The sequence below is a fragment of the Rosa rugosa genome, chromosome 4 (assembly GCF_958449725.1).
Source record: "Rosa rugosa chromosome 4, drRosRugo1.1, whole genome shotgun sequence".
NCBI classification, from domain to species: Eukaryota; Viridiplantae; Streptophyta; class Magnoliopsida; order Rosales; family Rosaceae; genus Rosa; species Rosa rugosa.
Window position 1 is genome coordinate 52101102 of NC_084823.1, and position 23949 is coordinate 52125050.

Sequence of the window (23949 nt, forward strand, 5' to 3'; positions counted from 1 at the left end):
CAAAAGATCCGTTTCGTCCAAGGGATGAGGACGAAGAATTATTAGAGGCTGAAGTACCCTATCTAAGTGCGATAGGCGCATTATTGTATTTAGCTCAATGCACAAGACCGGATATCTCATTCGCAGTGAACTTGTTAGCTCGACATAGTTCTGCGCCAACACGCCGCCATTGGATTGGCATAAAGACAATCTTTCGATACTTAAAGGGTACGATTGATATGGGCTTGTTTTATTCCTACAAAGAGAAAAGAAAAGACGGAAGCATGAGATCAGACCCCATGAGGCAAAAAGCCACCTTCCGTAATGTAGACGCCGGCGACACCATCAATGGTGACCGACGTTCTCCTCCTCCCCTCCATCAAAATAAAAATAATGTTTTGATGGGATTTGCTGATGCGGGGTATCTCTCTGACCCCCATAAAGGTCGCTCCCAAACAGGTTATGTCTTTACCATGGGAAGCACGGCGATATCTTGGAGATCTACAAAACAGACCCTTGTTGCTACTTCCTCAAATCATGCAGAGATTATTGCTCTACATGAAGCTGTGCGTGAATGCATATGGCTAAGGTCTATAAATAGACACATTCGAGGAACTTGTGGTTTGAAGTTTACCACAGATAAACCTACATGCATTTACGAAGATAATGCAGCTTGTATTGAGCAAATGAAATTAGGTTTCATCAAGGGTGACAATACTAAACATATATCACCGAAATTCTTCTACAATCAGCAACAGCAAACACTTCTAAACATTGAAGTAAATCAAATCCGATCAGAGGATAATGTAGCGGACTTATTTACTAAGTCGCTACTAAAAACCCCTTTCGAGAAGCATGTGAAGAGCATCGGATTAAGAAGGTTATCCGAACTCCCATGATCTTCAGGGGGAGAATAAATCAGGGGGAGTATCTAGAAACATACTCCACACTTAATGCGCGTTGCACTCTTTTTCTCCTTCGACCAAGGTTGTTTTTTCCCACAGGGTTTTATTACTTGGCAAGGTTTTTAACGAGGCAATTTCGAAGCGCACGGCTTAGACAAATACTATCGACATGAAATATCCAAGGGGGAGTGTTGTAGTATACATGAAATTGTGGTAAAACTATTATGTCTATATCATGTAAATAGCATTATTATGGCTATGTATGATAGCACTTAAGAGTGGAGAAGTTTGGTATCAATCATGTTAATGTTATGTATGAAAGCACTTAAGTAAATGGATGATATTAAATGTAATAGTGGTAAGAGTAATGGAATGTAATAGTATTACTCCATGCTTTTTATCCCTATATAAACCCTCCATTGTGAGAAGAATAAACACACCAATTCACTCTTCATTCTCTCCATCTAAACTCTCTCCCTCTCTCTGTTAGTTTACGATTTTCCTTAAACACAAAGTACTTACAAGTTACAAGAACTTGAGGCAAAACAGTTGAGTTAATTAACAGAATATAGAACATGGTTGAGTGCCTGACGCAACAATCAATTAGTGGTAGCTACAGTAAACTGGAAAAAAGTATTGACTTGAACAATCTAATCAACTACTCGCTAATAACAAGAAAGAATTGGTCAAGATCGGTGTGCTGTGCTAACCTGCATTGATATGTCTACATTCCACGATGACTTCCCAGTGCCAAAACATGACAATTTACAAGATGGTGAGGTGATTCGACAGCTTGTATAAGAAATACTGTTAAATGTTGGGGGTAGATAATACATTACCATCAGGCATAGTCATCATGGAGAGAAGGCTAGTAAACAAAAATTTAAAATCAAAAGTCAGCCTAGACAAAGGCAAGCATGAGTTCATTGATCCATATCCACAGCATAAAGCCATAAACTAATAGAACAGAAATGCAACCCTAAACAAAACAAGGGAAAGGAGCCACAAACCATTCACTTCCTACACTTGTCTGTGGCAGATATCCACTTCCTACACTTAAGATGATAGAACTGAAGAAGTGTCGTATGTAAAAGTGTGTCATGTACACTCTTGAGCATGGAACTTTGTCAAAGAGAGGAAGAGAAGGATGAACGTGGGCTGATCAAGGTTATGACTTCATAAACTTTTTTTTTTTTTTTGAGAATTATGACTTCATAAACTAGAATACCAAGAGAAGATGAAACAATATCTAATAGATATGCAGATTAATAAATGATGATAAGCCACACTAATAGCTAGATACTTACCACTGCAGATTCTATATAACTGACTAAACATAAAAAGGGAAAAGAACACGCTACTAGTCTTCTAGCAATGTACAGTGACTGGCACTCACATTTCGTCTGCATTAATCCAGCATTTGGCTAGCAAATCATCATACATGACGAACCTATAAAATAGAGTAATTTTAGTGCTATAGCTATCGACAAACCCAGTAATTTTAGTCACTCAAGTTACACAATATGATTTATCACAAACTGTTTCACTGTTCAGTACAGAATATTTAGCCAGACCAAAAGAGCAAGATAAAGAACACAATGCACTCTTCCCTATGGTACACAAGAATACACGAGGAACCTTGATAAACTTTTTTTAGTAGTAGTAATCCGCTCACAATTTATTATTTATCAACTGCACGTTTAGGGAGAGAAATTTGGCATTAAAGTATCTAAAATACAGCACTCGCAGTTCTCATTTCCATTTGTGAAAACCTGCCCAAGTGGTCATTTCTTATCTGAAGAAAAACATATTAAGGGTCTCTATACTTGAAATCTTTCTGTTTTCATATATCGTTCCACCACGTGAAACTACATGTCTTAATACCTTCTGCAGCAAAAAATTACAAATATTACGTCAAACAAATAGATAGCTTCATCATGAACCAAATTTGGTAGAATCAATGGAACACCCCTTTTTCCAAAAATTAATGCAGAAAATTATCTTTCAGTACTTACATATAATATCAAATTCACAGAAAAATTTATAAGGGTGTGATATTATCCTACTAGCTGAATTTATAACATAAAACAGAAGGTAACATCACGATGACAACAACAAAAAACACAATATATCCCACTGTAACTGTCGAAAACTCTACCTCATCCTTCTTCAGCACCATCTTCCCTACTCTAAATCACAATTCGAACTCATCTTCAAGCTTCAGCTGCTCAGCTGCAGCCTCTTCCTCCTCGTCATCGATCACAAAGTACGGATTGTGAGCCTCTGGCTTGAACTTGTACCCAGTAAACACATAGAAGGCCAGAGTAGCCAACTCGGCAGCCACCACACTGGTCCAAAGGTAGCGATATGAAGTAATAGTCTCCAATGCATAAACCACAACCCTCGTAAAGTAAATGTAGCATATAACCACAATGTAGTACTGCCTGAACAGAGTCAGCTTCATCAAGTTCACAGCCGCCTTCCCATCAGTCCTCGCAGCCTCACGCAAGTTCTTGATAGACCACACAATCGGAAACAACACCGCGCAGCAGCACACCACATCCACAAGCAAAAACACCTGCTTCCAAGTAACCCAGTCGTGGCCGAAAGGCCCGGTCTCATCAATCACAACCTGGGCAATGTTGGCAACCACCTGTAGCGGAATCACAATCATCAAAACCTTCTTCTCCTTGTCCGCCAAGTACGGCTTCAAGAACGACCACCCGGTCCCAATCAAAACAATGAGAGTAAACAAAGTAATTCCCTTCAAGAAGCTGAAGATATAGAACAGCACATCCCAGCCGTGAGCCGAACCGGTGCGTTTGATATACGACTTGTCCTCAGCCTCACAGAGCAAGTTCAGAGTCTTGAGAACCAGCACGGCGAGCATGAAGAAATGAATCCGGAAAACGGTGAGTCGTTTCTTGTAGAGCACGAAAATCCAGAGCCCGACGAGAACAATATAGGCCAGAGAGAAAACGAAGTAAATTCTCGGGAGAATAGTTTTACCGGCGGAGAGATAATCCCGGCTATCGCCGTTCTTCCCTTCGAGATTGTACATCACGGACTTGACCTCCATCGAAACCCTAAGCGGCTGGAGGCAGTTGGCGAAGAGAAGCGTGTACTGATCGGCGTCGGTCTCGGAGAACACGGTGGAGAAGCTGTCGCCGCCTTTGAGCTGGTCGAAGGTGTAGACGCGCTTGACGAGATTGGAGAGGAGGGCGCAGCCGATCTCGCCCTCCTCGAGCTGCTGGAAGACGTGGATCCATGAGTCCCGGGTGCAGAGGAAGAAGCCGACCCGGGAGAGATCCGGATCCGGGCCGGGTTGCTGGGAGAGGGCGATCTTGGAGACTTTGAGCTCGAGGCGGCCTTTGTGTGTGAAGCCGAATTCGTCGAAGGGGATGATCGGACGCCAGTCGTCGCGGACCGACGAGGTGCGGATCTCGGCGGAGGAGAGAGAGAAGGCGGCGAAGAGAGTGAGGAGGAGGAGGAACAAGGAGGAGGAGAGGAGTCTGGACATGGTTAATTGGATTTTAGATCTGAGGATTTTGAGAAATGGCTCAGATCTCTCGTTTTTTTTATTGAGATGAGATTAGAGCAGAGTCAGTAATGGCGACCCTTCAACGGAAATTTGGGTTTTTTTAGTGTGGAATTTTTTTGGTCGTTGGAGAAGAAGATGAAGAATTTGGAGGTTTCGTTGGAACCACCGACCAAGTCTATGCGGTGAAATTACGGATTTAGACATGGTTCTTTGGGTTAAGATGTAATTCCCTTTCTTGTTCGGATTTATTTGTTAATCACGGTTCATATGTCACGGTTATCACCTGAGATAGGTAAAATATTCACACAATTCGTCGAGGTAATTAAGTTGTTGTTCCCAAATTTTTTATTTATTTTTATCGAAAAATTTGATTTGTTGAACGGACCTAATTGTATTAATATTTTTCTTATTGTTTTTGACTGTTGGAACATTAAATGAGTAAAAAATCACAATGAGCTGATTCATGTAGAACGTAACATATAGTAAATGTTGATTTCTTCATGGTGGAAGTTACATTAATTTTCCAGCATTTCGTACCCACTCTTTTACTATATGCCATAGTTCATGGATAATGTCATTGGCATAATCCTTAGACCGTGAATGTTACTTCATAGAGGTAATGTTTAGATTTTGCTCTCTAACTCCTCACTTCTCCTTTGTTTTTGAAGTGAGAAATTGGAACTATTTTGGGTTGGTGTTGGCAGAGAAGAAAGCAAGAGCCCCAACAAATGGTGCATTGATGTAAGTGGCAGGCTCGGATTGCTGGTAGTTGTTCCGGTCATCGGCGAAGTTGTCCTTGTTGTCTGGTCCGCCAACTATGGCTCCAACAAGCACATTTGGATTTGGGGAACCAGAGTGGAAGTACTGAAATCCATCGTTGCAGGAAATGCGACCTGGGTGTTCATGTACAGATGGCACAGAAGAACCCCTGTGGTGTACATGCTGTGGATACTTCTTTCCAAATCCCACCATGTATGACATCTTTGCCGGATTGTCACCAAGGATGTAGTCCACTTGCTTCTTTGCCTGTGCGATTAGGGTTTCGGCTGTGACAGCTGAGGATCCACATCTTACTGTTCCTCTGTTTGAACTAAGGTACTTTGCATATGTAAGGAGTAGTAGTGTTGTGGAAGTAACATACTGGAGATTGCTCTCACTTGCTTTGTACAAAAGTCCTCCTGCAAAGTAGATTTATTAGGTAATTTAATTTTGTTGTGTCAATATTGTGCTTATGTCCAAAATGATGTTTGTTGTATCAATATTGTACTTATGTCCAAGATGACGTTATTGTGTCAATATTGTGCTTATGTCAATATTGTACATATAGCTTACCAGGGGTATATTGGGCCTGAAAACTAGATGATCCTGGAATTAGAGAGCATATGTAGTTGTCTGAGTGTGCTTTGTATATCTGGAATTCTTCAGTGTTGGTCTCTAGAAAGCTCTGCACCAAAAAAAAAACCCAAATTGGCCAATTGAAGTTACGTGACCTCTAAGATTTTGCAGGATTTTGCTAGCTAGAGCTGAGTTTATGAGAGTAAAACCTTGGAAAGGAGGACCTTTGTTCCGGCTCGCTTGTCATCCCAACTAAAAGAGTAGTCATCGTCATCAGCACCCAATGTGTGGCCATTGGACTTGATGTATGACAAGTATGAACTGTTCTTCGAGGCTCTATGAATCCAGGACGCGCCCCAAAGAAGCTCATCCTAGTTATAAATCAACAAAACAGGTATGATCAGAATCTTTAATGTGTCAAAATGACAAAACAACTACAAGCAAATTATCTCATTGCTTACTTGGTATCCAGAATATGAGCAGTAAAAAGGACAGACCACTGAGCCGAGGGAGTCACTGTAAGAACCTCTGTACTTGTCTGCAAAATCAAACACCTGCATGGTGATCACTGTTAATAACTTTCTTGAAAATGAAGTGTTGAATTCTGTTTTATTGTAGAGTGTTTACTTTCATAGCTGTGTGAAGCAATTTTCCAGAGTAAGAAGGGTCAGAGTCCTTGAAGACTATGGAAGCTGCAGCCAGTGCAGCAGCAGTTTCTGCTGCAACATCGGACCCTGGATTTTGAGTTGACACCTTGTAAACATTGCGCGGTGTATCCATATCTTCTGGCCTCTCCCAGCAGCTGTGGTCCATGTTTGGATCTGCCACCTGCACCGGCAAAACATGTGACTAAGAGTAAGAGCTTATCTTCAATTTGATATACAAATGCACTTACTGATCAGATGGCCTATTTTCCTAGCTTTTACTCTTGGTTTTCCATAGGTTCTTCTTCATATATTAACTGTGCAAGTGTATCTATCATGCTACTAAATTCATTTATACATCTAATGTGTCCAGTGTTGCAACTTGTGACAAACTATGGATTCAGGAAATACTGGTCAGTGTACAAATTTTGCAATTTCTGATGTAGGATTCCATATTCTTCAAAGTTAAACAGCATTTTGTCTCGCTTACTTGGACATATAAGGTTCCTGGGGTTGTGGTGGCTGCCTTTAACAGATAATCTGTGCTCCAACGTACGGCAGCCTTGGCATTTTCAATCTGGTTAGGCATAGAGCTACCAAACTCAATAACACTCCATGCTAACAATGTAGTAGTGAAGGCCATTGGTAGCCCAAACTTGACATTATCTCCAGCATCATAGTAGCCGCCTACTAAATCCACCTACAATTCGCATCAAAGTAACGCTAAAAGCTTAAGCCATTAAGAAATGAGCCAACCATGCATATCAAACTAGCTAACTTAATCATGTCATAAGTGACAAAAACATATAGTTCAAGGAACTAAAATTAGTACATGATAAGAGGAGCCATCAGACAAGCCAGAATTGCCCCTCCAATTGAGCCTCTGGTTTGATGGCAACTTCCCGGACCTCTGGCCCTCGAAGAAGAGAATGGACTTGTCAAGAGCATCTGAGTAATCTTCAGTAGTGAAGGCAGAGCAGCCTAAGCTAAGTAAACAAAGAGTCAAGCATAGAACTTGTGTCACTAAGGAAAATGTGGCAGCAGAAGCCATTAGTACTCAATCTTAATCCCTCAAGTCTCTAATGCTAGTAATGTAGCAAAGCAGTAGAGGTAGATGTGGGTTTGAAACCTGTGGAGGTAGAGACTGGAATTTATAGAGGGAAGTTAGGGAGGTTGGTTAGTTCGTTGGTCATTGGTCACGGAATCAACTGCACCAAATCAGAGATGGAGGCTAATGGGACAAAACACACACCAAAACTTTATCCTCACTGTTGGGGCATACGAAACTGAAAGGTCTAAAAGTACAGACAAAAAGACGAGCATAAATCCCTCACATGTTTCAAAAATTTGGTCTCATTCTTTCTGAATGGGTTTAAGATCAAATTTTACTGTTAAGTCATATGCCAAAAGTCTTGTAAAATGCGCAATTTACGTGAAGCTGAATTGGGGTTTTGGGGGTTTGAATTCGTTGGTTGCCACAATTTAAGGTGAAAATGAGATTTGTCTGTGGCACCAAAGTCACGGATAGGAAAAGGGAATCACATGGGCCGCCAAAGCAAGCTATTGAAGGCTATGAATGAGGAAGAGGAAGTACAGAGAAGAAGTATAAGAAACAAGAAAGGAAAAGAGGTGGAGTTGCACATGAACGGTTTTATTAGTTAAAGGAGGTCCAACTCCAAACAGTTCTTCCACAGATCATGTGATATACATAGACGTACAGTAGTTAAGCTAGAGACTCAGATTGTAGTAGGGGAAGAATTCTTGGAAATTTTTTAGGGTTGGAGAAAGCATCAAGCTATCTTGAATGGCAGTTCTTCCACAGATCATGTGATATACAGAGACGTACAGTAGTTAAGCTAGAGTCTCAGATTGTAGTAGGGGAAGAATTCTTGGAATTTTTTAGGGTTGGAGAAAGCATCAAGCTATCTTGAATGGCATGTGAAGAAAGAGACAGGGAGGGAAAGGGATGGGTGTGATGATTTTATTTTTATTTTTGGGTTCATTGTTTCTTCAAGTGTACGTGGAAATAAAAAGTTGGTGAAGGATCTGATAATGAGATTAAGAACACAGATTGTGGATTGTGCATGGTAATTCGGTTTGTCAAGTAGCATAAATTAAGGGGTCTGTCACGCAATTTTTAAAGGAAAACATCAAAATCAAGTACAGCAACGACAATTTTCCCTAGTGCAAGACCCAACAATCCCAACTGCTTATACACCATTTTTCAGGTACCAATGGTGAAAAGCAGGCTGAATTCAAGCAGTATCATCTGTAACTATGCTTAAATCACAAACTGCGCTACCCAATTTTTACATAAGCAACTATCTAATGCAGGGCATTGCCATCTTATTGAATTTTGCTCATGGAGCCTGTATTTCGTACTTTATATCAGCCTCACAAGCATACACGACATGAATGTCTGTGTTATCAAACTGATAATCTGTGACTTTTATCACAGGTTCCTCAATGGAGAGAACTTTAGGGAGGAAGTTTACCTCAGTACTCTTTTACAAATGAACTATAAATCAAAGTATATATGAACGATGAGGGCATATAAACAGTAATATATCATCCTGTATTTTACAAACAAATTCTCTTCTGTCTTGAGTTCAGACATATAGTTTGAGCCTAATAAGCATAATGTAACTCCACACATTGCCGTGTTCAACATGTGCAAAATATATGTACTGAAGTTGAACTGTAAGATGGCTGTCACATTTGGATACTGGACTTGCAATGTACTTCTTTTTTTTTTTTTGACTTTGTCAAGGGGAACCCAAAGGCTTCCTAGGCCCAAGATAAACCCCTTCGGCGCATGTGAAATGCTCCAACTGTGCATTGCAGCACAGTGCCTCGCCACTTTGACTTGCAATGTACTTGAACTACTTTGTTTGTTCTAATTGAATTAAGGATGAGTATCTTTCAAGCTTGTAACTTTGGACAGACAGTGGCACTGGGATTCGCAATGGAGCCTGCAGATAAAGGCATAGCTAGAAATCAGAAATATGCGTCCATCAATGAAATTATATTGTGGAGAAGTTCTACAAACTTACATATATCAGTAAAACAGGGTTGTTTGGACACTGGATCCTCTTCAAACGGTGGTGGAACTTGGCCGTACACCATATCACAACTCATATCTTCAAAATCTGAGCATGAACAGAAAGAGAACAAGACATTAGGTAACAGTCTATTGTTTTTCCACTTTGAATGTATTTGATCAAATTCATATAGTAATTTAGTTTTATATGCCGATTTAGGTCATGATCAAACAATGGGATTGACGCATACTTGGAATCATGGTTAATGGAAGCCCAAATTCATTGGTGAAGAAATCTTGAGTAGGAAACTTGCACATATTCACACACATTCCAACACAGCCGCTGTTCTCCAGGTACCTGGATGAGGAGAGTGCCAAATTAACAGTAATCAGTAATTGGCTGTTTTTAATGACAGTCCCATGTCATCTATTTAGTAACCCTACTTAATCCGGTTGCTGCAAAAGATAAACGCCAACTCATACTTTCAAATAAATGCTTTAATCTGTAAGCTTAACTAAAAGAAATGTGTGCACAAGATGAAACAGCTTTGTTCAATCTGTACATGATCAAATATCGATTATACCTGCATTTCTTTATTCGAACTCCACTTCTTTGCTTCACTCCTTCTACCTCAACTTCTATAACCTAGTGAATTTCCATCAATTAGTTATTAGTGAATCAGAAATTACTCCAAGAGGAAACAGCAAAATGTTATACAACAGAAAAAAAAAAAAAAAAACCAATGTCATTTGCTGCACTGAAAGCTCTTGGCCAAAGAACTGTATTTCCAAGTTTTTGACAAAACCCCACTTATAACACATGATAGAAGACTATGGCTAACAGAAGTGACTTGTATAGTTACCTCAGAAGGCCCAACTAACCAGTGGAAGAAAGGCACTGTTAATGCAGCATTGAACTCTGCAGCCCACTTTGTTGGTGGAAATAATTTCCTAAACTGCAAAAGTAACAAGTCAAAAACAACTCACCCATCTTATACCAAATGAGATCAATCTACATCCAGACATAGACTTAAATCATTTAGCCTAATCATATGTTACTCTTAAAGAACACAGAATGCGCCCTTTACATGATATAGACAGAATGCGCCCTAATCATCGATTTCTTGAATGCTAAGAATCAAAAATCAACTCAAATTACTAACATATTCAAATCAATGAGGCAACTAAAATCCAACATTAGAGAAGTGAGAATGGTCTATAATCCACCTGAGCAGGCGCACCTGGAGGTAGCATAGATAACAAGACCTCCCTAACCACTTGTTGCTGCTGAATGCGAGACCTTCCCTGCATAACTCTCTTGGAAACGTCCACAAAACTCTCATAGTCATATTCCGACCATTTCTTTTCCTCAATCTCAGTCTTGGATTTCACTGGAGCTGCAAACCTCTTCATTTTGCGAGCGAAGAGTGTCATGAATGCTTTCTCAAAAAATCCATCATTGTATTTGGTCTTTTGCCCCATAGGAGCCGGAACTCCTGATGGCTCTGCAATCCCACATCGAACACTAGTACTATAACCAGTGGTGCTGGTTTTACAATATGAGAGTTGTTTAGGGGTAGTAAATTGGACAGGTTGAAGGCTTAAAACCACCATGAAGTCAATGCAATTGTGGTGCAAAGAAAAGAAATGGGACTATATGAACACCTCAGAGATATCAATGCAATAGCACAAAGTGCATGAGACAGAGCTTAGTAGGAGTAGGTTTTGTTCATACTATTTACCTCATGTAACTTGAGTATAATTTCTGGGTGATCCAGAAAGAAAAGCATCACGTCCAAAAAAAAGAAAGAAAAGCAAAGGTTTTTCCCAGAAAGGCTGAAAAGGCATATGGTTGGTTGAGTTTGGTTTGTTTGCTTAGAAAATTTGTAGCCACACATACCCTTTTGGGAAGAGATTTTGTGGCTCTATCCATTTCTAATTATTGGTTGCTCTGTATTTGGGAAAATAGAAGAGCATCCCAGTTCACAATTATCTATTGGATTTCTTGAGATTGCAGTGAAGACATGTAGCTTGAGAACTTTATTGACTGGTCCCAGTTGAGTGAGGTTGTAGAGACTGATACTAGCAGCAGATAGGGTTCTTGGGTAGATTTGAGGCTAATTCAAATGCCACGCTTGATTGGTGTTACTCTTTTTTTTTTTGAAATTATTGGTGTTACTCTTTAAACATGGACAAAAAAATAAAACAAAAACATTATTACGTGTACCTGACAACACTCAATGTATCATTCTTCTCAAAGATCGTCTTGTAATAAAACAAAACACGTAACAAAATCGTATACAGCTCAAGGTTTCGTTATACAACTACCGAAGATCCTCTGTTTTTAGAAAACAAAATTAAATTAAAAAAACACTCACAAGTGGAATGATGCAGCACTGTATCTGATTGTACTTCTCGTCACTTTAACAGTATCTAAATTAAGGAGATAAGAGCATCTCCAACAGTAAAAGCTATTTTTTTAGCTAAATCATTTAAAAGTTCAATTTAGATAGTAAATTTTCAGCTTTTCCTCCAGCAGTGTTAGCTAAACTAAAAAAATAGAACGTGGAGTGTTTAGCTTTTTGTTATTTTCTCTCTCCTCCCTAGCTAAATTTAGCTAGAGATTTTAGCAAAAGCCAAATTTGACTTTCATATAGCTATTCTGCTGGAGTGCTAAACTATCTCAAATTAGCCAAATTTTTAACTTTTTATTGAAATAGCTAGTCTGTTGGAGATGCCCTAAGAGCCCGTAGTCCCTCTTCTTTTTCAGTTCATTTTTGGGCTAGCTCTAGGCCCATTTCATAGTAACAATTCCAAACCAATATCAATAATCAGTGATGCAAATTGGATTGGGCTGAGTTGAAGCAAAAACTTTCTCTCCTACTCATCCCAGAACGAATGAGTCTTTTCTCTAGCCCAACCATGTTTGATGTGGCTCATGAAGACTTTTCCCGAGACTTAACAATTTATTTACAGAATTGGTTGCATGCTTGCATTATTGAGAAACCCAATATGTAGGCAGAACTGCAGGGCATCTGCTAACACCCAACTGCATACACTAGCACGGTGCCTTCAATTTGAGTATACATCAAAGCTAGCTTTCAATGAGTTAGACATGTTGACATAAAACGTTGGGATATTTAATTTATAGCAGAAAACATATGGGGATGGACTTTAACTAATGCAGTTTTTATTTATGGGTTTGATGGCAGTTGGCAAACAGAACGATATTATTGTTATGATTCTAATGGAAGAGCCATGCATGATCAGTTCTTTCTTACAAAGATTCAAGATGTTACAGAAGAGAAGCTGCTAAGTGTATTATTATATTTTCTCCTCAATTATTGTCTTTGACTCTATCTGTGATAAATGGTAAAAACCATTTTCCAAGAAACTGAATTACAATGGTTTGAGAGCTCAGAGGATTTGACTTCTCTTTGGAGTTATAGCTATGTCAGGAAACTGTAAATTGCTAGAGTTGACCTTTGTTTCAGTCTGCACTAGCTCTGCACATCAATTTTAAAATGAGGCTATAGCTTCTTCTTCCAATTCCAATCTTCTATGTTTCTGCAACCTTAAACTTGTTCTGAGCTTACTGGCCCTTCTTCATTTCTTTCTTCTTATTATTTGATTTTTCCTAAAAGAACTCAAACTGATCAACTGGCCGGTCTGATTGGAAGTTCTTGTCAATCATCAATCATGTATTGCAAGTCCCACCAAAAATATCCACATGTAAAGTAGAGGAATCTGTTGTTGCTAAAAAGAAAGTAGAGGAATCTGTTGGCCTTACCAAGTTAGCAGTAATTTCAACTGCATATTCTGGTAATTTCCCACATAACAATCATTCAATAATGGTGGAGTTTATGATCATACAATTTGTTTTTGGGTGTTTCTATTTGAACCCAGTAAATTTCTAGAATACCCAGCTCTAGACTTTTTATATGATACTTTCCAATTTTACCCTAACTTAATATATTAAAATATATTTATATCGACGTAAACTCTTTCCTCACGGCCACAACTCCCTCGTGACTATCACCAGCATCTGTTACCTTCTTTCTATGAATACTACCCAGATTGAATATTCAAGTACTAATTTCTTTTTAGCCTTCAATTAAGTGGGACAACATGAGAGATTGAGCAACGAATGATTTTCATATGATAATTTCTGGGTATATTATACTGAGGATTGTGGTTATATACTTACTAGCAAATAATTGCTAAAAGGAGATGCTCTATATCGTCGTCTCCAAACTAAATATTAGGCTTGATGTCTTGTGAAATGTTTTTACATTCTAGTATTGATTAACAAAATTTAATATTCCAAAACCCAACAATTAAATCCATAGATGCAAGACGATATCAGAAAGCATGGGCCAAATACAAATCAGCAAAATCGTAGTTCGAGAACGAAGGGTGAGTTGCCATCAGCTACTGTCTATAGCGAAGAGTGGGAATATTTAGAGAAATATTTTTAATTAATAAACTGAGGGTAAAATTGGAAAATTCAAATTTGCTGGGTTCACTTAGAAATTTGCTGGGTACATTTAGTTTGACCCTTGTTTTTTTATGAAAAAACTTCGGGGATACGAGAGAATTTTATTGATGATACATTGATACATAAACACGTTACATGGTTATTAAAATTTCACTAAGAATTGTAGTTATAAAGCTCCCGGATATTAATAGGTGAGCTAATACTTTCATCTCCATCAAGCAACCTCTTAGCTATGATGACATTAGCAGCCTCTGTTGGATGATAAGCATCCCAAAACACATACTTGGATCGATCACCACACAGGGGAGAGCTTGTGTTCCTTCCCATGAAGCAAAGAAATGGTGGAAAGTATCCACCACAACACGGTGCGTCCGCATCCTTAAACCCTAGCAAATACCAAACATATCGAAACAGATCAAAATAAACGATCACAATAATAAAAATAAACAAAAGGTTAGCCCTAGTTTTACCATATTGATGATAATTCACTATGATCTTCATGAAGATGTCATAAGAATTTGCATACACAAAGATAGCTTCAGGACCCAACACCTGGTTCAGTTGATCCAACAAACCATTGAGTTTCTTATTGTAGCCTTGGATCAAATCATTCACTTCACCAAAGCAGTGACCACTTGGTAAAAGATTAACGGCACGAATGAAGGGTATGCAACCCAGTGGTCCAACTCCAACCACAATGAACTTTCTAGCTCCCAACTCGTGCAGTCGCTTCACACAGAAATTAACTTGAACTCATCACACAAGGATCAATAATATTGTAACTTTAGTTTATTTGTTCAGCTTAGGGGAATATTGATTGATTAAAGTTTAGTATACCTTGAGTTGTATTGTCAAGTTAGAGACCATGAAATGTTGGAACGTGTTGGGTGAGACTTTGTCATGACTAAAAAATGGTATGGATGGTTGGACATAGTTGAGAACATCGTTGGATCCAATTGTGATCGAGAAGATTGCCTTCTTTAGAAATTCTCTTGTGCTTCTCTCTCCCATTACGTTTACCATGTAACTTCTGCTCTGCTCAAAATTATTTACTTGCTCACGCAGTGGGACTCTTCCAATCTGTAAACATTATTACTAATTAATCCGTGTTATTGATCAAATGCATGGTCTTAATTATAGTAATTAACTAAATATTTTGAAGTACTTACAAACAAAAACCCTGTTTCATCTAATATTCCGGAGGCTCCAGAAGCATAATTAATTCCTCTGAGAATTGAGCTGGCTTGGGTGTCTGGGGCTAGATAAGGTGGTGGAAATGATTTGGCTCCAAGTTCTTGACCTGAGTAGATCACGCAAAGCTTGAGTAATTAGTGTAAAGATGGTCATATATCATGACAACCAAAATACCAACTCATTTAATATCATTTAATCAATTCTCTGACCCTACAGCCAGTTAGCTAGTCGATCATTTTCAATTAAGTTCTTCAAAATGTTAGACAAAGTACTAGATCATAAACTGTCGAGTTTAGTACATTCGGCACTCAAACTCCCTACTCCATGTGAAGTCTCATCTCTATTAATTGTGACAAAAGAAAGCGAAGCGTGAAGAAGAGCAATTTTATCATATACCACATCGATAAAGAAGTGGTTAACAGAATCAACTAAATCTAAAACTTTTTTATAAAAAGAATTATTCTAAAAAAAAAATAAAAAAAACTAATATACAAAAGAATGACCGCCGTCGATATAAACAAGCATCGGGCGGATCTCCCCGCCCCAAACTTTTCAAAAGTGAATATATGATAACAATAGACAGATATTTGTATAATTGGCTGAATGGCCCCCATATTTAATTTTGTTCATTGGTATTAGTGACAATTACCACCAATTAGGTGTGGCAACATTCTTCCTAAAACTGAATTCTTTTCCAAATTTAGGAATTGGACATTTAGATCTAAGACCATCAAATGCATGATTGTTCCTTAAAAGCAGGCTACAGTACGTTGGGATATGATTACATGAGTTGATTGATACTTCCTAATATTGTTGATGTAAGGGGGTGATTCGAAAAAATAATTAAGTGCACTATATTTATTGTTTGATTAACTGATTTGTAGTCTGAGGTGATTTGATATTTATAGGCAACATTTTTCTAATGATCAAAAAATGTACTTGATGTTATCCAGCAGTCTATTATTGGTGTAAGTGCAAGTCGATGCACATGCACTGAATACTCTCTCAGTGATTCTTGCTATGAAACTATTTTACCCGTTTTCGTATTGATGATGAATAATATCGTTTTGAGTGTGTGTGTGTATCTATACTATTATTAAGAGAAGAGTTGTTGTTAGCCAAAACAGATTTTTTTTTTTTATCTTTATAACCCTCAAATATTAAAATATCATGGATTGCATTTTGACATCAAGGATAAAAACGTAAAAAGCAAAATAAAACAATATAAAATAAAATAAAATAACGATTTCAAACTCTCAACTCTCAGAATTATAACTCCCCACTACTTTCACACGCATCGGATGTGTAGACATTTTCTAGTGTGTGTGTGTGTCAAACAAAAAATATGGTGCATTTGATTATTTTTACCTATGATGTCCGATATGGTTCGACCATTTGTGAACCTACCGGTGGGTCGTCCACCTGAAGCCTTAAAATCGATGCCATAAGGAGGAGAGTCGGCTTTCGAGAGCGTGAAGATGTAGTCATTGTTTCCTGCATCAACCAGAGAGTCCCCAAACACGAACGAAGTGAAAGCAAAGCAAGGGGAAGCCTCCAAACAAAGAACAATGAAAACTGTACATAGAAGAATAGACTGACAAGTTTTCTGAAGGACCTCCATTGTCGTAGAACAACCACATGCATCAGGGCAGATGGTTATATAAACCTTTTATGAACTGCATGAGCAGGTAACAGAATCTTTGAAGAGGTCTAGTAGCAGTGGTGCATGTGTTAGAAATTTACATGACGTACTATTTGGAACTGGTCTTGAATTCTTGATATTCCTTTGAAAATGATTTCTGGTTTATTCATTGAAGTAGGAATATGACAAGACACTGATTTCATCCAGATCTGTGTATAATCTTTATTACTCTCTCCAGTAGGATTTTGATCGATCCATCATTTAAAATATTGCCGATTAGCACATAAGGAATTTCTTATTTGCTTTAGCTAAACTTTGAATCTTTCAAGATTTGCTCAAAGGTTGTAATCGAAAAAAGATTTGCTAAAAGGTAGTTCTCGAGTATATTGAGCTTGCACATAAACCAAACACTGACCCCGAATCGCTTGCATTCAACACTAATGGACGTAGCACTACAATATTTAAGTATGGCGCGGCATATGTAACGAACTTTTGCTATATATAAACTATAAAGGATTTGATCCATCAAATGATAATAACCTCTTGACCAAAAGCAAATCGATAATAACATCAATCCACCTTGTCTGGAAAAAGTGAAAGAAATTAAAAGAATCGATCTATTAATTGACTCCTTCTAGCATGTGGGATGCAATATTTTGAAGGTACGTTTCTTATGTGCAAGCTTTCATTTTCTCTCAAAAGTGCAAAATTATAAAAAAAGACAAGTTATATTTTTGGTATGATTTTAATTCCTCATTCTCATTTATCAAAAACAAAAAATTATTTTCCAAATAGAATAAAAAAGAGCCACAAAACTAGGTTAGTGAAATTGCTTTAATTAGTTGAAGATACCATGTTGCTTGAATCATTTGTCAAGTGTCATTGTTGCTAATTAATTATCACGTCAGGCACATTAACAATCAGCCCCGGCCCATTGCCCCAATCATTTTTAAAAAAAATCAGCATAACTTACCTCACCCTTATATATGTCAGTGAGAATTGAACTCATGACCTTTATAATGGTAAAATTATAATTTACCAACATGATACAACTCACTAATAGCCCCAAACCATATGCTTCATCCAATAACAAAAATAATTAACCTTTCGTCTCATATCGATGATATATGAAAAATCACTCTATGACCGTCCCGTGAATAATCAAATACCGATTATTAATAGTAAAAACCTAGCATGCGTTATATGCAGAGCATGTTCAAAACTCAATACACCCAAACCATGTCATTTTCCGTATGCTCAAACCTAACTAAGCATGTTATAAAATCATTTTTGATACCCAAACTATTGTTTTGATTAAACCCGGTATGCCCAAACCTAATTGTCGGAGCTGACGAGAAGAACAGACTAGTACTATGTGAATTACTATACGGTTGCATGCTTATAACTTAGTCCGCTTAATTATAGTTTGATTAGTTTCTTTTCATTACTTCTCACATATATACACGAATCTATATTCGAGACCAACATTATTGATTTTGTACAATGAGGGATTTCCGCAAAAGATAGCTTTTGGAGCTCATATATGTTGAGAAGGTGAAACAAGAACAATTGGGCTTATAAACATTTGAGTCAACTTCGTTCATTAGCAATGGTTTTTTATTATGAAGTTTAAATTACTTTATCATGGTATCAGAGTGGGTTATTCATGTGTACGGTTTAAGTGATCATCACACATGTTCAACGTTGATAAAGTAATCTGGGGTTCACATCCAAAATCAATTGGTGATAGATGGAGTGGCCCAAACCCTTATAAACTCATTTGCAATGTCCTATTTTTTCCATATGGGATCTATATATTCTCAACACGCCCCCGCACGTGTGGTAAGTTTGATCTATATATTCTCAACACGCCCCCGCACGTGTGGTAAGTTTTCAAGTCATACACGTAGATAACTTTGGGTGACGTGGAGCCCATGTAGCCGTGAGGCATGCACAAGGGGGATAACCCGCTCTGTTACCATGATAAAGTAATTTGGGGTTCACATCTAAAACTAATTGGCAATAGATAGAGTGACTCAAACCCTTATAAACCCATTTGTAAGGTTCCATTTTTTCCATGTGGGATCTATACATTCTCAACAACTGTCACCAAATATAACTTGCACACGTGTATAACTTGAGAAATCGTCACACTTGTGAGAGCGTGTTGAGAATGTGAAAACAAAAACAAAACTCCCACGTTGAAAAAAATATAATCTTGAGTATAGTATTATAAGAATTTGAGTCAACTTCATCCATTGCCAATTAATTTTGGTCTCATATTATTTTTGTGTGATTGGTGAAAGTGTGAAACTTTCAATAGATGATTTCATTATGAGCTAAAAAAAAGATATTCTAGATAGTTAATGTTTTTATGTTTAGGGTAAGGCTATGGTATGTTAACATTTCTCATACATCAACTATGTTAGCACTTTGAGGACTAATATTACTATTTTGATGACTCATTTTATCACTTTAAGGTAATTGTATGCATGTCATACGTTAACACATTGTAGAATTTCTCTTTTATAGAGCCTGAGCATTTCGCTTTAATTATAGTATATAGATAAATAAATACTTGTTACTCCTCAAACTTTTGCCTGAAAAACAGTTTAGTCCCTCGCCTTTCAAATTAAACTAGATAGTCCTTATTCTTTCTAATTCTCACACAACAAGTCCAAAACAGGTCTAAAATGACTATTCTACTCCCAAGATCCTTTTTTTATTTTTTTCTCTCTCTTTTTTCAATTTCTCTCTCTTTTTTTATTTATTTTTTCTGCTTTTCTCTCTCTCCCTCTCCACAGATCGATCTTCTCTCTCTTTTTTCAATTTCTTTATGCTTTTCTCTCTCTCCCTCTCCACAGATTGATCTTCTCTATCTTTTTCAAGTAACTTAGTCTTCCGCAAAATGTAACACATATCAGCAAACAAAAGATTACCTAAAAGTGCATCCAAAGACCTCAAATTGGCAATGGGATCATCCCCAACCAACACCGAAAACGCCGAAATCTTATCAGAAGCAGTCCCTGACCTCTGTGTGGTCAGCAACAACTTGATATCCCCACTCTTCCCTTTCGAAGCCTCGTAATCCGCCGTGTACTGTGCCATCAACCTCTCTCCAAGCTTTCTCTTCTTGGCCACCTCACCACTCCACTCCTTGCCTCGGCTTTCTTCATCTTCCCGACCACTTTGCCTTCCAATTCTTCAGCTTCTTCGTACCAAACTCCAATGTTGGTGGCTGAACTCAACGGCAGCTTCGGAAGATTCTCAAAGGTCTTTGCTTTTTCACTGTTGCTGGTGACATCAGGGAGTGAAGGAAAAGGGGGTTTCGAAAGATTGGGCCTTTCATTGGGTTTGAAGTTCTGGGTGGTGTTTCGATTTTGGGGTTTGGAATTCTGGGTGTTCCGGTTCTGGGGTTTTTTGGGGTTGCGGAAATCGACATCGTTGAAGCCTGAAGAATCAGAGGGAGGGAGAGAGGTAGAGAGGCCGAGGGAGGAAGCGAATGAGGCTATGTCAGTCTTGAGGTGCTCTGTCACGCCCCGAATTTTGAATAATCAATTCAAATCCGAAACATGATTAACATCAATACAAATAACGTCCTGAATTTTTTTCTCACAAACAACCACACTTCACACCTCTCAATATTACAAAAACCAATCTTCAATTTACTTATTACATCACACTCTCACAACTTAATTTACAATACTCAAAAGAGCATAATAAACCTCACAATATAAATCCAGATTTACCCAATGCAATTTCTCTAAGCAGCTCGATCACCTTCCCGATTCGCCTGACCTGTAGGATTACCCGCTACACCGTTTGAATAGTGTACCGAGATTGCAACAATACAAACCCGGTAAGCTTTTTGCAAAGCTCGTATGAGTAAATGAAAGGATTGCACGATTTAAAGTAACACAATCAACTCAAGCACATTTTAATTTTGTTTTGCATAAGAATTGAAGTGTACAACATCACTTCAAGCATCAATCAACTCACATCTCATCATGACTACTCAATAATAAACAACTTCTTACTCAATATATACTCACAGGCTTATGATTTATTTATATAAATCATCCCATGCAGTATATTATACTTACAGGCTTATGATTAAATATATTAATCACCCCATTCAGTATATCATACTTACAGGCTTATGATTAATTATATTAATCACCCCATTCAGTATGTCATGTCATACCCAAGGGCATATGATAACTCGTTTATCCCCCAAGCAGTATGACGGCAGACAGACTAGAGCTCTAACTGTATCGTAAAGTGTCACCTGGGCCAAGGTTCACCTTACGAATGACTGCTTTTCTCAATTCACTCGACTCCTCATTTAATTCATCTCAACGACTCAACTATCGCACTTTACTCAATTACCCATTATCATAGACAACACAACATCTAAGATAAATCACATATTCCAAAGGTAATGCTCAAAATATAACTCAGTAAATCACACCATCCAATATATATTCCACGTAAATATATATATACGTAGTCACCCACACAAGAGTGACCACTAATACCAACTATAGTTCACATGCAATAAAATCTAGAAATTCATTTTTATAGTTTAAATACATTTTACTTACCTATGGACCGTAGTCGATCAAGTCCATATAATTTAAAACAAATATTTATTTTCATAAAACAATTTCCACAATTTCTCAATTAAATAAAATCACCGAATTTCGGTTCGTGAATGAACCATGTGCGATTTACTCACCTCGATATTCCCGCTGCGTCTTCAATTCAACACAATACACACCGAAATCGCTCACCCAAGGAAGACCGTCAATCACCTAATCACACATGACCTTAACTTAGCCAATAACTCAAAAACATATTCAAACGACAATCCAACGGTCGGATCGAAATTAAATGATGATCCAACGGTCGGATCCTCACGGATCGCCCTTAGGATCACCCTCCAAAAATCATCACGAAGATCCAACGGTCGGATCTCCCTGAATCGTCCTTACTAACATCTTCACAAATTTATACGAAAATCCAACGGACGGATTCTCACGAATCGCCTCCCTAATCACTGTTTTGCATTTATACGAAGATCCAACGGTCGGATCTTCGCCCATGACCACACAAAGCCACTGGGACAGTCATAAGATCATCATATCAAAACTACAAGTCCATCTGACGGTCCTAACTTCACAGATCACAAATCTAACGATCGAAATCGATCTAAACTTAAAAATTCATAACTTAATCATACGATATCCAAAAATTGCGTATAATATATCGAAATGATCGTATTGAAATATAGAATCTGAAAATGTACAGAAACCATATTTTTGACCCCCGGAGGTGGCCGGAAAGGGCCGCCGGAGTTAGTGGCAGAGCCGCCGCCGACCACCACCAATGGTGTCGGGGCCGGGCTGCTCTTCTTCCTCTCATCATGCTTAACAACTTTCATAACTACCATGTAAGCTGAAAATGACCGGAAGTGGTTGAAATTACCTAAAACAGTCGAGGTGGCCGGAATTTTTCCAAAAACCGGCGAGAATTTGCAGAAGCCGGCGAAGCTCCGATCAACGTAAAAATGTCCTCCTTTCGCTTCGATTCCTTCAGGAGACTTGTTCAGAACTTAAAGACGAACTCACTGGTTCAAGAATCACTCAAAACGAAGCTCTACAGCTCAAGATATCTTGATCGAAAGCGTCGGTGGCCGGAAAATTTCCAGAATCCGGCGAGCTTGAATTCCGACGTAAAAACTTCAACGAAACGCTTCGATTCCTTCTGGAGAGTTGTTCAGAACTTCAAGGCGAGCTCACTGGTTCAAGAATCACTCAAAACGACATCCTGTAGCTCAAGATATTTGGATCGATAGCTCCGGTTTCGTTCTTGGTTGGGTTTGACTTGTAGCCACTGCTACGGGCCACGCCGCCGTGTGAGGCTGCTTCTGGGAGCTTCAGGAAGTTGAGGCGAGCTCGAGGATGAAGTTTGGTGAGGATTGATGGCCTGTAGCTCGAGTTATCACAATTGGACCCAATCGGGTTTTAAAACGAAACCGTGTTTCCGCCGCCGTTTTCCGGTTGTGCCGCGGTGCAAGGATGCCACTGCAGCAGTGCAAGGTCTAGGCGAGGCTAATAGAGGTGGTTCGACGTCTTGAGGTGGCCTGAGGAGGGAGAGAGAGATCGAAGAATCCGTGCTCTGTTTTTGCTGGGTTCGGCCGTGAGAGAGAGAGAGTGAGATTTCTTCTGCTTTCTTTGTTGAATGATTTTCAATTATGCATAAACACGTAAGCAAATAAAGCACCGGTCTTGATTGATCCACTAATGCTTAAATCACGGAATACCCTACCTTTAAATCAAAGGTGTTTGCCACCATTTCACTTTGCTTAAAGAAGACAAAACTCGGTTATTACATGCTCGATGTTGTTGTTTGTGGGTTTCTTAGATTTCTTTCTGTCCGCCATTGCTGGCTGTGGAAGATTGAAAAAAGGGAGAGAAGATCGATCTGTGGAGAGGGAGAGAGAGAAAAGCAGAAAGAAATTGAAAAAAGAGAGAGAAAAAAAATAAAAAAAGGATCTTGGGGGTAGAATAGTCATTTTAGACCTGTTTTGGACTTGTTGTGTGAGAATTAGAAAGAATAAGGACTATCCAGTTTAATTTGAAAGGCGAGGGACTAAACTGTTTTTCAGGCAAAAGTTTGAGGAGTAACAAGTATTTAATCCATAAATATAATCTGACATTTGATCTAATTGTTTGTCTAAAACATTAATTTTGTGCATATGTATTGTCGACGAAATCTGGTGCCATTTGGTGCGGCTGGCACATTTCTTGGAGATATGTTTGATAGCACATGTTTACCATCACTGTCAATGCCCTAAGCAGTACTATAACAACAACTCTGCCTTGATTTAGATTATTTAAAGAAGATTCATCTAAGCGCGTATGGTACTGCTAGTATTGTTCCCATAATTTCTGATCGAGTACTTAGCTAATTAACTAGCTAGCTTTTCCCAATTGCCTCATATAAGGACTCGATAACTGCAATGAAATGAACAAATTAAGCCCTAATTACAATGTGAAGCACCCTCTATATGTCAGTTGTAAATAATGTTCTTAGTCATGCATGTATAAGCTCGAATAATATATACATATACACAGAGAAACACACACACACATCTACTTGTAATATT

At 38.4% G+C, this 23949-nt stretch overlaps 4 protein-coding genes and 1 long non-coding RNA gene across 6 annotated transcripts; all 5 read right to left on the reverse strand.

Moving 5' to 3' along the window:
- Positions 1–2109: 2109 nt before the first annotated feature.
- LOC133743356 (protein CANDIDATE G-PROTEIN COUPLED RECEPTOR 7) lies at positions 2110–4552 on the reverse strand. Of its 2 annotated transcripts, none has more exons than XM_062171252.1 (2): positions 3043–4552; positions 2110–2334 (listed from the first exon to the last, which is right to left on the reverse strand). In XM_062171252.1, the coding sequence occupies exon 1, from the start codon at positions 4402–4404 to the stop codon at positions 3079–3081; it is 1326 nt and encodes a 441-aa protein (XP_062027236.1). In that variant the 5' UTR covers positions 4405–4552; the 3' UTR covers positions 2110–2334; positions 3043–3078. The 2 variants fall into 2 exon arrangements, with proteins under 2 accessions (XP_062027236.1, XP_062027237.1); XM_062171253.1 differs by lacking the exon at positions 2110–2334 and adding an exon at positions 2491–2771.
- A 339-nt stretch (positions 4553–4891) lies between these two features.
- On the reverse strand, positions 4892–7535 carry LOC133745982 (endoglucanase CX-like). Its single transcript, XM_062174140.1, has 7 exons — positions 7237–7535; positions 6895–7104; positions 6388–6588; positions 6222–6314; positions 5970–6131; positions 5758–5869; positions 4892–5603 (listed from the first exon to the last, which is right to left on the reverse strand). The coding sequence occupies exons 1-7, from the start codon at positions 7453–7455 to the stop codon at positions 5107–5109; spliced, it is 1494 nt and encodes a 497-aa protein (XP_062030124.1). The 5' UTR covers positions 7456–7535; the 3' UTR covers positions 4892–5106.
- A 1383-nt stretch (positions 7536–8918) lies between these two features.
- On the reverse strand, positions 8919–11447 carry LOC133745983 (beta-carotene isomerase D27, chloroplastic). The gene is made up of 6 exons (XM_062174141.1): positions 10672–11447; positions 10308–10400; positions 10029–10090; positions 9696–9802; positions 9458–9553; positions 8919–9376 (listed from the first exon to the last, which is right to left on the reverse strand). Exons 1-6 carry the CDS (start codon positions 11056–11058, stop codon positions 9327–9329), a joined length of 795 nt encoding a protein of 264 aa, XP_062030125.1. The 5' UTR covers positions 11059–11447; the 3' UTR covers positions 8919–9326.
- A 2518-nt stretch (positions 11448–13965) lies between these two features.
- LOC133742014 (GDSL esterase/lipase At5g41890) lies at positions 13966–16762 on the reverse strand. Its single transcript, XM_062169710.1, has 5 exons — positions 16505–16762; positions 15112–15242; positions 14780–15022; positions 14413–14671; positions 13966–14328 (listed from the first exon to the last, which is right to left on the reverse strand). Exons 1-5 carry the CDS (start codon positions 16755–16757, stop codon positions 14096–14098), a joined length of 1119 nt encoding a protein of 372 aa, XP_062025694.1. The 5' UTR covers positions 16758–16762; the 3' UTR covers positions 13966–14095.
- A 2564-nt stretch (positions 16763–19326) lies between these two features.
- LOC133706453 (uncharacterized) lies at positions 19327–23313 on the reverse strand. Its single transcript, XR_009844532.1, has 3 exons — positions 22266–23313; positions 21517–21592; positions 19327–20591 (listed from the first exon to the last, which is right to left on the reverse strand). It is a non-coding gene; the product is annotated as an uncharacterized LOC133706453 (long non-coding RNA).
- Between the last annotated feature and the right edge of the window lie 636 nt (positions 23314–23949).